Source organism: Rhopalosiphum padi, chromosome 2, assembly GCF_020882245.1.
Source record: "Rhopalosiphum padi isolate XX-2018 chromosome 2, ASM2088224v1, whole genome shotgun sequence".
In the NCBI taxonomy this organism is placed as follows: domain Eukaryota; kingdom Metazoa; phylum Arthropoda; class Insecta; order Hemiptera; family Aphididae; genus Rhopalosiphum; species Rhopalosiphum padi.
In genome coordinates this window covers 54669103-54691970 of record NC_083598.1, presented here as the reverse complement: position 1 = coordinate 54691970, position 22868 = coordinate 54669103, and the positions used below count along the sequence as shown (strand labels likewise).

The following is a 22868-nucleotide window of genomic DNA, read 5'->3' as shown; positions in this document are numbered from 1 at the left end:
GGCGTGTCTGCCGGGACGTCTTGTATGTGCCGCCGCCGCCGTCGTCGACTAGAAGAGTGACATCAGGAGTGGCGGTTTCGGTTCGCGCAGCACCACCGGCACCGCCGTTAGTTGGCCGGTCGACGCACGAACCATTCGCTATACGCACGTGTGTCCGAGCGCACAATCGCCGCGCGCGCGTTTTACCGTCAAGATTGTTTTGTCGTCGCGATAATTTTTCACCGCAATATCACACGACTCGATCGTATTTCTTTCTTTCTTTCTCTCTCTTTCTTTTTCTCTACAATCTTTCTCTCTCCAAATCGCAAATAACATAACATAATAATAATACTATAATAACAGTTATTGTTCGACGTCATAGTGATCGCCGGACGTTTCCGGTTTCCGTCGCGGTGGCCGCTTTTTCGCTTCCCCGAGAGGATCCGTCCGCGCCACGACCGTCGGCCGGCCGTTCTGGAGTCAAAGTGTCCGCGTCCGCCGCGCAACCGGATGGCATGAGCCGCAGACCCGTTGCAGTCGCAGTCGCCGTCGTGGTCGCCGTCGTGGCGGCCGTGTCGTCGATGTCGGTCGCCCTCGCGGACACCGTGTCCGCCGACGTGCTGCCGGACGGCGAAGTCGAGATACGCGTGAGCGCCGGCAACGTGACAGCTAAGCGGACGTCGTTCACATCACCAGAAACCGGGTAAAGAATATGCTGTAATATTATTATGTTAAACAAATCCGCTACTATATAATAAAGTAGCTACCTGTATATATTTGACAACCTGTGCGAAGCATCTGTCCGTTTATCGAGGTGATTTTTCGAGCTAATCTAGCCACAGACTGTCGTCGCCTTGTAAATCACAAATATTGCGTCAATAAATTTTGCGTTTTTAAAAAAAAATTTTTTATATAACTATACATACTAATATTTGCTTTACGATTTTGAAAAATGTCTAAATAGGTACCATTGTACTTATTGGATACGTACGAATTCCATATTATTTTTAGTACGGTACTAGTACTATTAGCATTTGAAGTTAATACAGGTTTACATAAAAAATAATAATGGGTACATATAAAATAAAAAATATAGGTAGGTTGAAAATTTGAAAAAATATAATTTTTAAGCAAATTTCAATAGAATTTCAGATCGCAAAATATTATTTTCATAAATATAAAAATTGAATGGGATAATGATTAATGATAGACTTATATGTTTAAGACATTTTCATTATTAGGTACTTTATAAAAACTGTTATGTTAATTCTTTTTTACTTATAATTATAATTAGATAAGTACGCAAGTAGTAAGTACGCATACATTTAAACGTTATATGTAAGTATGATACTTAAATAATAATACTGCAGGGCGATTCTTTTATCGAACAACATTCATTATTTCAAAATGTATTAATGTTTTTGGTATTATTTTTACATAAATTCCTATAGAAATAAAATAACATTTTTAAATTTATTTTATTGTTATATAGTACTCGTTATGACGAGCAGTTTATGAGTAATAAATATTTAAAGTTTAGGTCAGTGGAGTGGAGTGTTACAGTCTTACAGACTTACAGGGATACCCCGCAAAATGTTGGTCTGTTACTACTCCACTTACATAAACTTTAAATACTTATACCTAACTCATAAACTATTTATCAGAATTTTGATTTTATGTACCGAAATAATTTTAAAAAATATTCTATTTCAGAATATGAAATTAAAAATATAATTTGTCATTCAAAAAAGTAAATATCTTAAAAATGTATAACGATAAAGAATATTAAAAATATATATTTTTAAAAAAGTTTTGTTTTATTTTGACTAGTAATTATGTAGGACGTAGGTAAAGATAATATTTTCAAAAACATTAGTAGATTTTGAAAAAATAAGTGTTGTCCAATAAAAAAATCACTCCGTTTATATTGCTATGATGACTATAAATTTTAATGGTAAAGATTCCTATTGTAAGTTGTGGTTAAATATATTGTACCAACACTTGAAATTATATTGTGTTTCTCATACTATTTTTCCAAACGTCTTATTCACTAAAATGCCGTTTGTTTTGCTTCCGTCTCAATGCCTTAAAAGTATAAAATAATGAATATAAACGTTGAAAAAAATATAGATCATATAAATGAGAAACATAATCATCATCGTTGTATTTTTAAGTTCTCCTGTATAGTCTGCACGACAATCGACACTATTAACTTGAATCAACCGCTAAAATGGCATGTGATGAAAAAAAGTTTCCTGGTAAATTGTAAAACCAGTTTTATATATTATATATATATATATATATATATATACAGGCACATATTCTCAAAGTCGAGGTTACATATAATGGATTTTGATATAAATTTATTTTAAAATAAAAAAGAAATATTTTATCAGCCTGTTCTATATTAAAGACATTATAGAAATTTTAATATACCTAGTTGCGGCGTAAACTATTTATTTTTGGACAGTTATAATTTTCTTTTTTTTTTTAGTTTAAAAACCTAAGTATGATTTGGTTAGTATAACACCACGAAATATAGTATATTTGTGTTTTAACAGCACATAATATTTAATCATATTTTTTTTATTAATTATTTTCTTAATTTCGCAAATATTTTTTACTTTTTTAATACATAATATAAATCCCATGTTTCATTCATATGAATTTAAAAATATTTTTGTTAATGTTATTTAAAATAAAATTGATAAAACAGACATATTATAATTTCATAAACCTAATACACAGTATTTGTAAATACCTACAAAATAGGTAGGTACCTCAATCGGCATACCAGTGAAAAAATACAAAATAATGTCTAAAATAAAAGTAAATATAGAATACATGTTCTAAATAATAAGCGTGAAATTAAATAAGAAGTAGTATGCATTTTTATATAATTAATCCCAAATTACTATATTGACTATATAATTTTAACAAATTATCATTTAACTATCGTTAATTTAAGTAATACAGTGTTCTACTTTTAAAATATAATAAACATGACGTGTAAAACTATGTATTATATTTTTCACGTAATACGTATTTTAGTATTTTTATTTAAAATCGATTTAAAATAAATATCTTTCGTTTTTTGATTATACCAAATTCATTCCCTACAAAACTAAATATATGTTTTTATCTTATTATTTGTTTTCTGAATGTTCGACACAGTCAGTAGGATTAATTTTAAAAACGTGAGCATGTATAATAATAGAAATAATATAATTTGGCGTATTTGTAAAATGCACTATTTCTAACTTCTGTAGCTACCGACGAATTTCGTATAAGCAAATACCATGGTGTATCCTACATAGACATGTACGATATACGTATATAAGGTATATTTTGTACAATTATTTGTGAAAGAATCGAAAAACTCTCGCTCATTCATCAATGACAGTCTAGACGTTGTGGTTTTTTTTATCATCTAATTTATTATGTACTGTTTTATTTCGACCTTTCAACCGGTTAATATCTATACAGCGCACGTGAACCGGTTTCGATTGCATTTCAATTTTTGAGTATATTTTTGTTTTCAAAATTTGAAACGAGTAAGCGATCACATGCGTATCGCGTATGTATACAAATACAATGCCCGTACCATAAACTCGATAGTGATTGTATTAACCGTTCGTGGTGTGAATTTTGCAGAAAAATCATATTCAAGCTTCAAGATAAAAATATAGACAAAGGCCGACGGAAAAAAGACTACTCGCGCTAAAAAGATCGTAGCCGTTATATCGCGCGTGTGGGTAATCTTTATATCGTACCTACCTTATATACTGCACGCGTCGATTTACCGTGAGCGTGAAATTCTTTTCATTTCGATTTATAAATACGCTTAGCAATATATACATATTGATTCCATACAACGTTCGTACGTCATGTGCGTATACACATAATATATTATATATAGCAGATGTAGGTATACAACGGGTAGGGAAAGAGAGCTACGCGTTTAGCGCCGGTCAGTCTGTTGTTTGACATGGCACACATATTATGATTATATTTATATCATGAATAGCGTTTGGGTGGGCGTGGGCGTATTGTATGTTATATACTATGCGCATTTGAAGTTGTATAATACAAGTATGTATTATATATTATATAAGTATATTTATATGTGAGTCGAGGTATTTAACCGCGAGAAGTCGACTACACGGTCATCGAAAACCCCGTGTTATCTAAGTACATCGCATCCTTTGTATACACCGCGGTGTACCCGCCGCAGGTGCGAAGAGACTATAGTCAACAACAATATTATAATATATTATATAGGTACGTACGGCGCTGCGAAATGTCAAATAAAAATATACACTGTACCTACAATAATGTAAGACGAACATATATTAGGAGCCTTCTCCGCGTGTGGGCGCTCCGACGAGGTGGACTGTCTTTCCGTTACGTTTGCAGGGGTGTATTATTATACGTATACTCATCTGTTTGTTGAGAATATGTTAGATCGTAATATTGTGTGTACGCGACAAGGCGACAGCGGTTATAATATCATACGCGCGATAAACATCTCTTGCGACGGCGGTCGGATGACGAAGCGCAAAACACGCAGACAATGAAATCAAACCACAATAAAGAATCGATTTTGAAAAAAAAAATACGTATAGGTGCACATATTACGCAGGTATACCGCGACCTAGCTGTACCTATATTATCTTATGACGTATATATATATATATATATGTAGGTACACCGTTCTATGAGCGACTCGCTTACGGTCCCTTTTTAAAGAGGAAAATAAAAAAAGAACTCGAAATGTGGTTTTCTTCCCTTTTTATTCGAATGTTTACCTTGACGTTTTCGGCCTATATTGACGTGAAAGGGGGATGCCGACACCGACGACGCCATCGCCGATGCACAGGGCTGTGTACGACCAAGTGATTTATACCGCGGTATGTTGCACTGCTGCACCGCGGCCGGGACATTCTTTGTCGATGATACGCGTTCATTATATTATACACACTATTATTATATTATCGTTATTATATTGTACTTTTTTTTCCGACTCTGCGGTATACGTATTATACATATATATATATTTTATTATATTATATATTATGCGTGAGTATATTGTATATTATGCGCACGCGGATCCGAACAAGGTCCGCCGCGTATGTGTATACACATAATAGCATATACGCGTCGCGCGTATTAATTTAAATTGTTTTTTTTTTTTTTTTTAATTTTATTTTAAATAACTACGCCACTATAAGCCATATAAAATTGTATAACGAACGGGCGGGCACCGGTGTTGCTGTTATATACACGCGCGCACGGTGGGGAAACAATAGCCGGACACGATCGGACTTACCCCGGGTGGTCATTATAAACCCGTAACTGTTTACATCATTAACTATATTATATATCTAAAGGTGTGAAGTGCTGTCATCGGAAGATACACATCTTCTGTGTAGACAAACGACATCAAAGACTAATTATTCGGCCCATAGGTCGAATATTTATAGGTATATAACTGTATATATAGGTATATGAGATCGGGTTTTCCTGGACCTATATAATAGGAACGAGGTGAGGGTGGACCGATAAAAGTGTTATATTTTATGTGTCTTATACGTAATATATTATATTATTATAAATAGTTACTTAGGTACACACACGGGCGCGGATATTTTGACGTGCATTTTTTGCTATATATATCTATTATATATAATATACCGTAATATGTGTTATTAATAATCTGAAGTAGAAATGCGTGTCAGTAGCGGATCTAGAAATCAAAAAGGTTTTAAAATCAAATCTGTAATATTATGTTAACGTGTATTGATGATGTGATTTTTATAATATGATTTATTTCATTTTTATAGTTATAGTTAGCCTTTTTATTCGAATACAGTCAATATAGCATACTTATTCAGTTATTCTTGTTGTTATTCCATTGAAAATTTTCAAAATGTTCGGCTTATTGTATTTGTTAGTAAAGTTATAACTATACAATCTGCAATAAGTTTCGATTGTCGACTGAAAAGATATGTTAAAACAATACAACATGACTACGTGTGACATGTCATTGTAAAACCAATTAAAATCTAAAATACATTTTGTAAAAATAACCATTCCATGTCTCCATTACACAACGCTATTAGAGATCAAACAAATATGCAATACCTGCAATAACTGTATATAATTGTATTGGAGATAAAAGTGAACAAAACGTTTAATCAATGACAGAGAAAAAACATTATAATATTATAATGATCATGGTTTAGTTGTTTGTCTACTACAACGTCTGCAACATACCTATAAGAAAAAAATAATTATTATAATATTATATACGTTTATTGATTATTTTACGCTACTACGTTAGATCGTCTTCTTAAAACGACTTTATTCCGCGTTTGAATTTTAAGAAAATACCTACGTGTGTATGTATATAATATATATCATCCTGAATCCTCTATATACTATTTCAATAACTCGCAAACACTAAAACGGCACATAATATAACAGCTTGCCATAACCGCATTTTTCACGCCCACAAACCCACAAATCGTCACACTTCAATGTGCACTTTATTGATAAACTATAAACAAAATAAGTGGTCCAACTACAGAAACTATAATGGACATATCAAAACCAGAATCTTTAGAATAAAGTATGACTATTTTTCTACCCAGTTTCAACGTATAGGTACGTTTAAAACTTTAAAATATTAGTTATTTCTGACGTTTATAAAGATCAACTTCAAAACGCCTTTTTCCGTTTTTGTTTATTACTTGTTATTTGTTAATATTATATTTTATTAATTTATTTATTGACTAATTCTCTTTTTCAATTTTAATGATAATGCTAGTTTTAAATTAATTGTTGAACACAACATGGTTACATTTTAAGTAAACTTGTACACAAATCGTGAATTTATTATATGGAAAATGATTTTCTGCTATTTTTTATTAAAAAAAATGTAGTACCTAAACTGTTAGTTTTATTCAGAATATTGGAATAGATAGATATAAATCAAATTAATAGCTACAATCGATGATAAATTAGTAACAAAATTTAAACATATTATATTAAATACTAATTAAATCTAAATCTGTAAATATTATTTATATTTACTAGTATACAATGTATACATGTCTGATGTCTTGTCTATTTTTTATTTTCCGAGAGTATAGAGAATTTCTCAAAATATTATAATTAGCCGAATATATTATTTATTAATAGGTTAATTTCATTAAATATTTATGAGTAGGCCTATTTCACCTATTTCATGTACTCAAAGAATGTGTATTGTGTATAGATTACGTTTGTAGCCGGAAGTAGAATGTACTGAGGGTAAACCGCATTGAAAAAACCATTCACTTATTAAAGATAGGGCGGATAAGGGTAGCACAAGGTCACTTGAACTTGAATACCTCTTAAATGTTTTTCACTTCGTTTTAGAGTGGTATCAAATTTTCAAATTTTCTGTCATATATATTATAATAAAATACAATATAATATATATATATATATTCTACAAAACAGTAATTACTGTACAATGTTCCTACACCATATAGACCGTATACACTTGCAGAATGTTTAGAATTTTAACACTATACCAAGTCAAATAATTTTAGGAAATAATAAATGATTTATACACAATACCGAATATATTAAAAATACAGATTGAGTTAAATAATATAATTGATATTATTTATATATTATATAATATAAATAAATTATAAAAGCATAAAGTCTAAAAGGCGTATGATATTCTTTGATATAAATGTATAAACAACTTAATGTAAGTCAATTCGTTTTTGAATTTAAATTTTGTTGAAAACAATAATAATTGTGCTTATATAGGTATTTAATTAAAACAGAAATGTTTTAATGATAACGCCACAAGTAAATTGCACATGTTGCCATGTAGGTTCTATGCCCAATTATAACACGAAACAAAAATAATTTTTTTCGTATTCACTTATAAATAATTACACTAGCTATTTAATAGCATTATAAAATTTAAACTCTACAAACCATCAAGGCATCAAGGGTAACGATATACCTACGATCTACATACACATTTTTTTTGTCTGTATAAAACTTGACCCAAATTGTTTTTGGCAAGTATTAAACTCTGTATATTACCTACATTATATATACACAATACACGTGTGTGCAAACTATGTTAGCTGTTCGTTTTATGTTGAATCAGAAAAAAAATGACACATATAGAGCGAAGTTAAAAAAAAACAGAACTGCGATTCTCTGAATTCATGATGAGAACATAAACATAATTAAAACTCGATCGATTTGCGTATATATTCAGTCCGTTCGTTCGCAACATATACGAGTGTATACATGTTGTGTTCAATAGGTTCGTCACGATGCACATAGTTTTTCTATAATATTATATTGTACATTGTTCTTCGTAGACCGTCGGCCACATATCATGTATGTAACATTATATACCAAGGCATTTTAAGTACAATAGCCGGGGTGTGGAGTTTACAATATTAACAGTACATTTATACACAATACGACCGTTGTCCGATTTCATATGTTTAGTAAATTAAATAATATATTATAAACAATGTTATTATAAGTGCTAAACGATATTTTCAACTCTCATTACCAACCTACTATTGTTTTATCCCATAACTTTTTTAAAATTTTAAGTAGGTGTATGAACTTTTAGAGTATAAATCTGTTATAATGTGCTATACATTGGTTCGAATACTGAATTTATAAAAGTTGTATCTTTTCGATTATTTCGGTAATACGTTATGACATATTTTTATTCCTATAGTCTATTATTTCAAATGATATCGTTAATATTACATTAAAGTATTAGACATAATTCTAGAGCTCGGCAAATATAGCATTAAAAAAGTTAAATTTTTAGCGCTTTAATATGCATTTAAAAAACACCTAAATTGGCGCAAAAATAGCACTAAAAATTGGTAAATTTAATATGAAAAATAAAATTGTCAACAATATTTTTTTAATCATACTATTCATACGTCTTATTTTATATAATATGGTATTAAGTATTTAGGAACTATAAGTATTTGTCCAGATCTGTAACGTAAATACGACGAACCGATTACCGTTATAGGTAGTAGAATGCGCATAGATATTATAGATCTATGGAATGCGTCTGACGAATATTTTAAAAATAACCTAATTATTAGAAATTAATGGAATAAATTGTCCGATATTATCCGTGATAATAACCGATAACATAGGTACCTACTTATATTATTTGAAAATCAAAATACATGTTTTCGTTTGCACATTTGTCTACTTTATTGGTTGTATTGTTTATTTCCTTTATTATATAAAAATAAAACTATACCTAAAAATAATACTTAAAATTAAGTTAGTAAAATACAATTTCTTAAACACCAGGAAAGTGTGAAACAAATTTATTCTTAATTTCGATGTTCTGTGACTTACAAAAAAATATATACATTTGCAAATTTGCTAAAATTTTTGAGTATCCATGGATATCCATGGACACTAAATAAAAATCAATGTAGAATAAATACTAAATATTAAATCAATAAATCATAATAATACACAATATTTGAAGTCTGTATGCAGGGCCTCCACAAGAGAGGGGGGGGGGGGGGGGTGATGGACTTTGAGTACAGGGACCCGGCTATTTTAAGGGCCCGTGGGTTCGTTGAAATTTATTTGTAATTTTTATAAAGTTTTATAAAGGGCCCGGACAAACATTTATTACAGGGACCCGATATTGTATATGTTTGAATAGTGGCAGAGTACCTTAAATATAACATGTAATATATACCTATAACTTAAATCTTTTAAAAATTATCTTCGATTTGTACTCACAGCAGTTGTTGATACCGATACTCTATAATTACATAATATTATTATATAGCTTAATAGTTATATACATCAGATTAAATGATAAAAAAGTAAAACTATTATTTTATCTGTTGCTACAGGTCAATAAGAGGCGAAATAAAATAACTTTTCTGAATAAATAATAATAAAAAAAAATAACGATAAATAATTAATCGTTTTAATATTTATGCAAATATGAAAATAACTACAGATGTGCCTATATACGTGTATATACGTATATACACCTATAAAATGTAATAGTACACTCGCATAAATATATAATATGCATATATATAGCTATTACATTTGTATGTAGTGTAAATATAGTCGAATTTAATAAACAGACAAAAACTAATACCTTGTTGAAAGTATTAATAAAAAACACCACGAAATATTTGCATAACTGCAACTATTGAAATATACATGTAGGACGTAGGTATATTACATGAAACAATAATGCTGCAGCACGATGCACACGCGGCTATATTGTTTTATATAGATATAATAGGTGTATATAATATTATGATGTTTTTATAACGCGGAGTCGGACGGTGACGGCTCACTCAATTTTGACTTTGAACTCACGTCTGTCCCCCGCTTATGATAAATAAATAATGATATACATTAAAGTAAAAATAAATTTTAAAAAGTTCAGAAAAAAAAATTGCATGCAATTTTTTATACGTTCACGCCTCACTGCAGCAGTTCAGCTATATATTATGTAGGTACTATATATGCTAGTATATAATAGATATATCGATATATCTCGTGGGCGTTGGCGCGTTTTGCTACAGCTCGAAATCATCCCGGTTATGGGCTTCGGATTAAAATTGTCGTTGGCGGCGATGTCATCGGCTATTGCGGACGGGCGGTGAGAAGGAGCTTTGGAGCTTTAAATAATACATCAGCGAGCCAACACGCGGGCCAGCAGCGCGCCGCCGCATCGACGTGTGTAAATCGTAGCAGATGTCAAGCTGGTGTACAAGGAACTCGCATTATAATATTATTCGCGCCCAAAACGCCATGGCATACGTAATCGAGAAATACGCGCCTCTGCGTCTGTCGGTTCTCACAGTTTATTAAAAGGGCATTTTTAATCGGTTTATATATTGCCGGATCGACGCCGTCACTTGATCGCAGGCTCGCGTTACGACGATAAGCTTCATAACTTATTTACTTATATTATAATATTATTTCCGGCGACCCGTCCATAGTTTAATATATATATATAAACTTATATAACATGCAATTTTATATCTTCGCCAAACTCTGCAGCTGCATTTGTGCTTTAAATCTTTTTTATACCTATAAAAGAGTATATAGGCATTAATCGTTTTAATTCACCCATCGCACATCGGCACATCACCCCTAACAGGTACAAATGTATCTATATATTTATTTATTTACAGTGGATATAAATAAGTGGTGGGTGTAAATTCTGAGGAAAAATTCTATAGGCTCGAAAAACTGTACACGAGAAGAATACAATATATAGTAATACTACTTTAAAATGTATACATCTTGTAATATATCCACGTGCATATACAAATTTAAATGTATATAGTACCTATAGTCTTATTAACAATATACATATAAAGAAAATAATTTGTCTTGATCTTAAATTTATGCAGACAGGAAGTTCGCAATAAATATATAATATATAGGTAATATAGGTTTATATAGCCTATATAGGTAGTTAATAGTTATATTATTTATTATCTTTAGTATTTTTTTTATGTATATGTACCTACTTGTATTTGATTTACGTATTCGAATATATAACTAAAATAATAAAATTAACATCGAAAAAACTTTCACTATGTGCGAATATTATGCCATATAATATGTATTCGTTTTATATTTATAGGCATTTATTAGAACGATGTAGACATAATTTGATACGCTGGTTCGTTCAAATAGTTGGGCAGATTGTCAACATCCATTCTTTGTCGCCAATCGCTATTAAACAGTCATTACTTACTTATTTATATAGATAAACTTTTAAAGTCGACCGTATACCATACATGTCCTCTCTATAGCTGTCCAGTGTTTTAATATAGGTACACGATTTGATACACATTTAGGTCGTTGTTTATAATCTTGATGTTATCAGATCGGTATGACGAATAGTGAGAATCAGATTACTGATTGAAGTCCCGAAAATCATCCTGGGAAAAAGCAAGATTGATATAATTATTGTCATAAATCATAATACCCATTATTGTACTATAATTTTAGGAAGTTCTATACGGGAACAAAATTGGTTAACAGAAAATCCGGATGGTCAAAAACTGATAACTATTTTAATTCTACTGCCACTCAAGTACTCAACCATACAAAATGTAGGTAATACTAAATCTTAGATCATAGAGAAACCTATATAATCCAACTATCTAAGCACTATACCACATAAGAACACGTCATTGATGGACATATGATATTTAAATAAATGCACCAGTGAACGTGGATTTGAAACTTGTGGCTGCGTCGATACGAATGACTAGCTACATCACTCGTCTAGTGTCCACCTCGTACAAAGGCACCATTAAAGACATCATAAACCTTGCGAATATAATGGCGGTGAGTTGAATTGAGGACCTGGATTTGCATAGTAACATGAACGATAACGACTACCTATCAAACAGTTTGTATTATTATCGTCTCACTAGTGTTTTTTTTTTTTTTTTTACTATTAAAGGAAAGGCTAAAAAGGCTTCAACTACATTATGGGTTATGAAAAATAGGTTATAAGAATGAAATATTTACTGTTGTTTACAATTTTTTATTTAAGTGTACGGTGCGGAAAATGTACAAATTGCTTCGGTGATTTCTTCGTTGAGAGCTAGTCGGAGAGATGTTGGGTTGATGAAAATTTTTCAAACTTTTATATATTTTGGGCATCTAACAACAATGTGTTCCACCAAAAATTTTTTTTTGTATGTATCGCATGATACTGAGACGAGTTCTTTGAAGATGAGGAAAGAGTGGGTAAGATGCGTGGGGCCTATTCTGACTATAGAGTTATATAATAACTAAGTCTCCTATTTTTAGGCTTAGGAGAAAATCCATATTCAATGAAAGACTTTATGTTTCTTAATTTATTTCTGGAATGGATACCGCTCCAGTTTTCCTGCCATGTTTCCAAAGTTTTTGAGGTTAACTGTGAATATTGTCTCTGAGGATGTGGTTAGATTTATTTTTAGGGAAATGTGAGATAGAATATTATGACTGTGTTTAATTTACGTTTATATTTATTTATATTATATTTTTTCTCTGTTAATTTATCGTACGATATTGATAATTATTTGATGCTCAAATCTCCTTATGATATATATATATATATTATATACGGTATACACTATACAATTACGTGATTATGTGTCGATCTACTGTCAACATGTAACGATTTTATAATCGTAAAACGCTTCGTAAATCAATTTTATATAATTCCTTACTTCCGTTGTGATTACAATATAAATTAAAATGAGTATAAGCTTCTGTAACGAAATATTAAATGCATTTATATAATAATTATAATTTATTAAAATCGCAATGAGTCACGATCATAAAATTCATCTTGATCACGATTTCAATATTAACCATTATAATATCATACACTGAACTTATTAATAAGCAGTATGCGTTCTATATAGTATACAGTATTATTTCGTGCGCTATATATCTAGCTCATGCCTTGCTGTAGTGTTATGATTAAAAATAATAAATATTGATTTAAACTTTGACTATTTGACATCGTGCAATATGTATACACAATGCGATATTATGATCACGTGAAAAAGAATCTGGTAAAAGAGGCATTAATGTGCACTGTGTAGTGTGTATAACAGTTAGTATAGGTATATTATATATTTGCCTATACTAGGAGTAAAGAGAAATCGATCATCAAGTTTCTACTCTATAAATCATAATCATACAATAAATAGTTTATAAAAAATCACAAACACGAGTCAAAATGATGTAATAACAAGAATAGTTTCAATATAGAATACCTATACTCTTCCGAGTTCCGACGGGAATATAAAATATTATGTACCTGTAGGTCATTTCCGGTTAAATACTTATACAGTTAACATGCGTCTGGAATGTTTGTGTGAATTTGTGATCGTAAATGTGTGATATTATTATCGTTTATATCTTTTAATTTTTATTCTATCGTCACATTAAAATATGTACCTACGGCTACAATAGAATTATTAATGTTAATCTGAATTCAATACACGTCATAATAAACGCATTGCGAAAACGTGATAATACGCATTCTTGTGAATTCGACGTTGTGTTTTGTTGTTAATTTGCCTACATAATATTTTATACAATATTATAGTAATGTTTGTATCCTATACCATGTGTGTAAATCAGATGTGAAGGCTAGACGAGAAAATTAATAACTTAGGACGGTATTTAAAATTTAAATTTATATAATAATAAAAATATATTTATGATTATAGGTATGAGATAGTGTGAGTAATAAGATAATACAGTAATTATAAGATTTACAAAATGCAAATATTAAAATGTATAATATGTTTATACAATTAATTCTAAAATATATTAAAAAACAAACGGCGAACCTCAATTATTGGTAGGGATAAGAGATTTATATATATATATATAGATAGTTTAAAAGCTAAGAATATCTTATTTAAATACGAATGTACATTACTTAATAATACGATATATGTAATATGTAAATCATATATTCATGTTATATAGCTAAGTTGTTAAAAATGAGTTTTTATCATTAGTTTTCAACTTAAGGGTTTCAACATTTAAGTATTTAACTAATTTAAAACCAGCATCATATAAGCACTACTATTTAAGTATTAACATGCATTTGCGGACGACGTAGTTTTGGTTAGTTCAAGTACTTTCGTTAAACTCTTTAAGTTGCTATGAATATACGCTTAAATGCATAAAAGTCTTACACCACAGGAAAAATGTGTTTACAATTCGTTATTCCAGCGGCCTTTGTCGATTTGTTCGTTTACTCTGTAAAATAAAATATTTTTTTCAAAATACATAGCAGGTGTATTTATTAAATACAATGCTGTAACCAGAAGGTTGTATTGACATTTGAAACCTATTTACACCCTGAAATGTGAGTTTCTTACGAATTCTACTTAATATACTGTTACATAATTTGTACTGTAATTTTAAATACGAGTATTAATTGTATTATACCTATTGTGATACTGTGTATCTACGTGTACTGTGAGTATTACATATACTTTACGTACACGTCATCAGTTCACCATCTATAATTTACTCAAAAACCCCAAACATCTGTCTATAAAAATTTTAGAAATTCATAAACCACACATCCTGGAAAATTAATTCTGATTACGATACTGATTATTATATATAATATTATAATAATTTAAAAATATGAAAAATTGAAAAGATACCTAGCTGTTATAAGTATGCACCTTGTAATAGTAAAAGTGTAATAACTAGAATGAAGGAAATGCGAAATGCTACCATACCGCCATCATAATATATCTTTTACAAATAAACCATGTCTTATTATGCAGGATTTTAAAAAAATATCTGTGAAGAGAGGGAGTAGGCTTACGTAAAAATAATTCAAAATTCATAAATATACAAGGAAAATTTTCATAGTTATATTTCTCGTAAAATTTTGATCAGAAAATTATAAAAAAAAAATGTAACTATATAACACTTGATACCGCGCCAACTATACGTGTGCAATAAACCCGTTAAGTGGTTAACGTTAAGTGGTTAATGTCTCGCGCCAAAAATGATTCTTCTTTATTATTATATACCTAATACCTACCTACTAATAATTTATTTTGAATGTATTTTGTAAAATCTCTAAATTTGTAAATGAAATGTAATATATACATTGTATACTCATGTAAACAAGGCCACAACCCACAAATACCCGTACATACATTAAATAAATAAAATACGCACAGTAAAAAATATTAATTTTCACAGAAATTGCAAAAATCGAATAATAAGCTAAAATCCAAGATATCTCAGTTGATAGCTATACATTTTTTTATGTGAACGAAGGGATGCAGCCACCACATATTATATGCCCCGAACACCCCTGTCAGCGTCTATTTATTATGTGGAGTAATTGCTCTGCGACGGCGTCAGCGGCGGCAGTGGGGTCTGTGTGGCTAACGGCCATCTCATATGGGGCGATCCGCCGCAAACGCGGTGATTAGTATACGTATACTGTATAACGCGAATGAAATTTATCCGAAAGTCACTGTGTAAAATCGTTCGCCCGCGTGTCCATATTATTACGTGTATATAAATGTACAATACAACCGTGAACAGGAGGGCGCGTGAAGTGACGTGTCGTCGAATATAATATATGTATGGCCGGGTGCGCCGCTCTCTTCTCTTATAATAAACTCCGCAGGGACACAATGCAGGCTCCGACACCCTCCCCTGTATATGAAGAATACGACCGTACACCCCCACCACACACACACAAACTCGACGTTTAAATAACGTATATTATATATGCGTGTATCGTCGGTTTCTATTATACATATATAATACGGTATACATATTGAAGTATACACATATGTAGTATATACATATGTGTGTGTGCTCGCGGTGTGTCTGATCTAATTGTTGTTTCCATTGAACCGTCAACAGCCACGTAATTGATAGCGGCCATTTCTGTATATTATCGCTTTTGGAGGTTTTTGGGTTTCTTTTTTTTTTCATTCCGTTTCTCGCCCCGGTCGCTGCAACTATACACACGCGCTATACCTACATACTGCACCAATCCTACTGACCTATACTCGTACCGAGACGAAAAAAAAAGGTTATTTACGGTTGTTTTGTAGCTAATATACATATTATATATCAAAGTTTACGATACCGATTTTCTATACTCTACACCTATTAAACGCATAATATCTGTCCTATTAATTTTGTATATGCGTGCACTGTTGATCGCAGGTCTTATTATATTATATTTTTTGTTTCCCATTTTATTCGGACCCTCGGCGTACATATAAATATGTATATAAACGACGGCTGCGGACGGCCATTGTTCGGTCTCCGCGGTATAATGTTTTGCGGTTTTCCGACCGTCGATTTATAAACACACACACACGACACTCGTTTAAAGGTGATATATCCTGTACATGTAAATGGCCGGACGACGTGTGCGCGCGTGTAATTAATCTCGAAACAAGGGGGCGGACGCGACTTTTCCGGGTCTCGTGCTCTGTCTTTAACGCTTTTGCTTTTGTCGTCACCGCGCGATTAATATAATGTGTTAAAGATAAAAAAAAAATAATAACAATAATATAGACTCACCCCCTCAGCCGCAATTAATCACGCATGTATACCACTGCATCGCAGGGGACGACGACGTTGAGCTATAATGGAAGTTTCTCGCGCGGGACTCCGCGTGTATACGTCTATACGACTCTATACCACTCGATTTACATAAAGAAATATAATTAATATACGTGAGTATAATGTGTATACAGTGATTTATAACGCTACGTCTGCGTCTGTGATTTAGGTAGGTATTCTGCACGTCCCAGTGTTTCGGATAAAATAAAACGTCGTCGAACGATGAGACGTTAATGCTACCGTCATCATTGCCACGCGATATGCCAATATGCCACAAACTCCCTTCTCTCCATTCCAAAGCATCTCTCGAGATCTTTTTTTTACGAGCATTAAAATTATTTCGTGAGAGGTGGAAGAGCATACGAATGCATATGATATTCTTATAACCGTTACTATAGTTACTTCAACCCTAAAAAAAATCCTGTGTCCAGCTGATTATTATGCGATTTAAAGATTAAAATGTTTTCACTTGGTATTCTTTTTAGAAACCTACCTATATGGCTGTACACAATTGACTTCTTTATATTATTTAATTTTCATATTATATAGTTGACAACGCGGTTTTCGTCTCTTCTACCGTCCCATCTAAAAATCAGATAAATTAACACAAATTAAAACGTATGATTTACTCGTAATAGTATAGTCGATTTTGTTTGTTTCTTTTGCGATAACACTGCTTGTATATTTTTACATCTCATTAGGCAATTTAAACATACGTCACATTAATACAGGTACATATAGCCATGTAGGTACACACTAATTATAGTATTATCATTGGCCAGGAAAACGTCAAAACGAAGACATCATGTTAAACAGAAAAATGTATTTTGTCTCCATATACTAGTTATGTACATATACATTAGTAACAATACTAAATAAAAATTGTAAAAAAATATTCTATTTGTTTTGAAAAAACTGTATACTGTATACTGAGTATAATGTTTTTTTTAATGACATACATTTATAAAAAATGTAATGATATATAAATAACAGTCGATAATAAAACGTTAGAATTGACTTTAATGATATACCTAATGTCCTAATAATTAATATTCTATATTAATTTAAAGCATATAATATAATATTGTATTATAAAATAAGGATTAATAACTGTGTTAATAGACAAAAAGTTCTCTTTTTCTTGAAACCAGTTTAAAATGTTATAACTTTATGATTAATATGATGATCGAAAAAAATTCTGCAATAAATTATAGTATATTAACTTACAGTTAATAACTGATACCAATGTCCACTTTATTAAATATGCCTCTTCTGATATAAATTGTTATATTATTATTATTTTGTTCGTAAAATTGTATTAATAATGCTCTCGTAGAATAATAGCAATAAAACAAAAACCGCTTTGTGTTTTAAGAAGGATTTCAACTTTCGGTCGGAACACACTTTGGTTTTTTTAATAATAAGTGCCGTTCATTTTGTAACATATATGGTATATATATGTACATACTTCATATAGTATTTTTCATTGTATACCGTGAACAATAATAATATATAGTCACTTGATGTAGCGGTGTACACCACGCACAAAACTATTATACGTCGTCGTCAAGTAAACTATAATACGCTTGTAAGTTGTGCGTGCTCCGCGTTAAATAACACCACGCGACACGCGTATACGCAGTATATATAACATAATATCAACTGTAATAGGTATACCTACACCGACGCAGATCCTGTAACGGTTATGAAACAACGTTATATAGACGTGGCGGCGTCACCGATAAGAATTAAATTAATATTTTTAGATATTTAGGATTTTTTTTATAGGATTGTTATTTTCTTGAACACTTGATTTTTTATTTTTATTTATTTTTTAAGTGCGGAATTACATCCTACGCATTACGATAATCTTATAATATAGGCTATATAGCTGTTATAACCATTGAACTATCAATGTAAACACGTTTTAAGATTTCGTTGAATTATTCCGTAAACAGTAAAAAATAAAAATCATTAGCCATCAGAATATTATTATTATCGTTTCACTTATATATACCTTCATACATACAAAATAAACAATTTAAGTCTTTTATTTCATTTTCGATAAATACAATTTATCGTTATATTTTTTTTTGCCAATAAAAACATCTACCTACATATATTATAACTTAGTGGTTATATTTGATTATGAATAAAATTTTAAAAAAACTCTAAGGGAACTTATTTCAAATCTCTTATAGTTCCCAGTGTTAATTAAAAAAATTATCATCGTCACATATTCACATGTATAGTGTATTCATATATAATACATATTATACACATAATATGTGTTACGTTTATTACTCCCTTTGTCTTTTATATAAGTATAATATATAACTAAACAAATCTTTAATGTAAATAATATTATAATAATATATTAATAATAATGTGTATTTTGCTTAAACCATTTTTCATTGAATAACTAAATTAAATATATACGTGAATTTACCATCATGAGGTGAACTACACTCGTGCTTGACTAAAAACGTTTTTCTACTTGATATTTTAAATGGAGAATATTTCAAAACATCACGTGAATCTCCACAAAAACTTAATTAGCTTATTTATTTTAAACATATATTAATACTACTATATCTGTATTTAGTAGGTACTTACTATTTATTAAAATTGTTTATGTCACTCATATTAAAAAATTACTTTCTATACTCGTAGTATTATATGAATTCTGCCTCATATTGCATCGAGTGATCACTGAACAAATCAATTTTCAATACTTAATTATATTATATTATACAATTTTATTATATTTAATAACCAAAATCAAAAATATTATATTATACTCAAGAATTGCTTTTACTCAATTATGCTGGGCGTACCGTGCATGGATTTAAGAATAATATTAACTTTCAAAAATAATATTAAAGTTTTGATGATAGTTGAACATCATTTAGAATGGTTAATAATCAAAAATCTAAACATCATATACAAAAACCAATTCCCTTATACATTGACTTGTTGGTGTACCTACACATACATTTTAAACTGCTCCATATCTTCGACTCACAAAACTTAAATCTGTAAATGACAACTCAAGTGCCTTCCGAACCATTTCCTTCGTTTACTCGCTCTTTCAGAAACTTTACTGGTCGTGCACCGCAGTAGTGAGAAAAAATGAACACTATAAGATTTCATCCGGGATTCTGAAGTGTATCTAATTCATTTTAATCGAAACAAATTTAATAAAAGCCCGCCCATGATAAAGTTATCTTTATTTATTGCCAATTTGAGGTTTTTATGCTTGATTTAGTACATTTTCATACTATATAAATATAATCTATATACCTACGCGTGTATATAAAATGTTTATGGCAGTCATATAGAATTTACCGTAACTCATATATTACTGTTATATTATTTATGGAAATTGATGATCCGATTTCCGACAGACTTATTATATGTCGATTATATAATAAGAATTTGTGACATTAAAACCATGGTTAAGATAAGTAGGTAATCTACATACCATAATTTTAATAGCACATACAAATTTAAAAAAAGACTTACGATTATTTTTTTAAACAAACAATAACTTTTTTATAGGTGTTAATTATATTTATTAGATATACCTATACTATTGAACGTTTTATACCTACCTGTAGAGCGCCTATTGGTACCTACCTCGTTAACATAATATCTAAACGATGAGTTGGCCGCGGCATTACATCTTATGCGGTAAAAACCCCGAAGCGCCTAGAAATTCGTGTTTCCGAGATCCAATCATCGAATTTACGTAATCAGTAATCTCAGATATTTATCGTACGATCCCATTGCCCACGGCTGGACAACTAAATAGTAATCATATGAATAGGAGTCGAATAAGTATTATTATAGACCTATGATAAACAAATACGGTTATGATAATACTATATAGGTATCGTCTACCGTCTATCAGATATTATACATTCGTCGCATACAAACATACAGTATGTACGGTTATAAATTATAATAATTAATAAATTCTTCTTCAAATTGTTCTATCAGTACAATTTTATATCGAGATAAAATAATAGTTTCCAAAATGTGTAAGTTACACGCTGTAGGTCAATGCGTCACTGCATGAATCTGAGGAAACATGTAATGGCCGAGAATCTTTAAGTTTATAGGTACTCGACACTCGTTGATGTTACGACATACAATTGAATTTCACTTGAACATACCTATCTTTATGTACTTGACACGATTAAATTTAGTAATATATGTCCTGCACGTGCGCGCGTGTAAGTGATAAGCCAGAAAAGGTGTCCGAAGTGCACTAGTGTAACATAAAACTCATAAACATATAATAATTATTATTTATTACTTTCGTTTACAGCGAGGAGTTGATGTTACATCAAGTCACGGATGGAATACATTTCATGCAAATGATTTACGGCACAGGAATGACGCTCTTTGACTGCGAGTACGTCAAAGAACCCGAGACCGCCACAAATTTTGTTCGGGAATTTTGGAATGAGGAACAAGGCAAAAACCACACTGTCGGATCCTTAACTAAAGAATATGCCTCCATGGTAGATTTCAAACATTTGAAAAGAGCTTGTCATAAAAACCATAAGAAAACTAGAAGAAGACTTGCAAGCGAGTATCAGCAGCAGCATCACGAGATCACCACTAATAACGTGGTCGATAACGACGGGTCAGTATATTTACATTATATCATTTTTATTATTTATATATTATTTAGCAACTATAATATATTATTATCCCTATTATAGTTATACAGAATATACATATAATTCTACCTGTTGAATTAGTAAGAAAAATTTAAACTTTAAAAAAGACTTAGAATTCTGAAGAAGATAGTATTTTATACTATTAATTCTTCAAGGTCAGATTACAATTCTATTTTTTTAACAATACTATATACATTTTTATTTACAATTTAATTCACAGAAATTATTGTATAAATTATTCAAAAGTCTCTGGTTGTGTAGAGTTGAGTATAAAATACCTCAAATCTAATAAGTAACATTTGCATAAACATTTGAATATTTATTTTATTTATAATTGTGTGTATTTTCGTTCCATCAGAATTATTATTATTAATATTATAATGAACATTGGTTTTTCCTTTTTTCTATCTATCATACTTACTTATTAAAATGTCATTACTCATTAAGCATTACCTATTTTTTTAAATATATACTATGAGACTCACTATCAGATTATCAGAGTAATGTGTCATTGCGATCGTAGTGCTGTAGTTTGAAGTTTTCTATACGTTATTGTCAATATTTTATAAAGTTATAGTTTGAACTTTTTTAAATAAATTACGTAATTTCTGTAATTTCTTAATGTGTAATAATGAAATAAAATAATAATTCATAGATACCTAGTAAATAATTTATTACTCTAATAATACGCTTGTATAATGTATCATATGGTGTTCAGAACAAAAAAAATACGTAAACTAAAAAAAATTTAATTTAATACATTTTTTTAAAATTTATATCTAGCTCAAATAACGCCATTTTTGAGTATAGAATACAATTGTTGATAGATCAAAACTGTTTGGAAAAAAATGATTAATTCGAAAATGATATTAAAAATAGGGGTTGCCATTTGAAAAAAATGAAGTTGTGTCACGCATGCGCAAAATACACGAGTTAAAAAAAATTGTTAGTCATAAAAATTTATGATCTATTAGTCTATTATAATACAAT

The 22868-nt window shown here is 30.4% G+C and overlaps 1 protein-coding gene across 1 annotated transcript in view; it reads left to right on the top strand.

The window, feature by feature from the left end:
• Window positions 1–57: 57 nt before the first annotated feature.
• LOC132921537 (uncharacterized) overlaps window positions 58–22868 on the top strand; it is a 44731-nt gene continuing 21920 nt past the window's right edge. The window contains exons 1-2 of the mRNA XM_060984606.1: window positions 58–682; window positions 21521–21841. Coding sequence (XP_060840589.1) covers window positions 495–682; window positions 21521–21841 — 509 coding nt within the window. The 5' untranslated portion in view covers window positions 58–494. The remainder of the gene's footprint in view (window positions 683–21520; window positions 21842–22868) is intronic.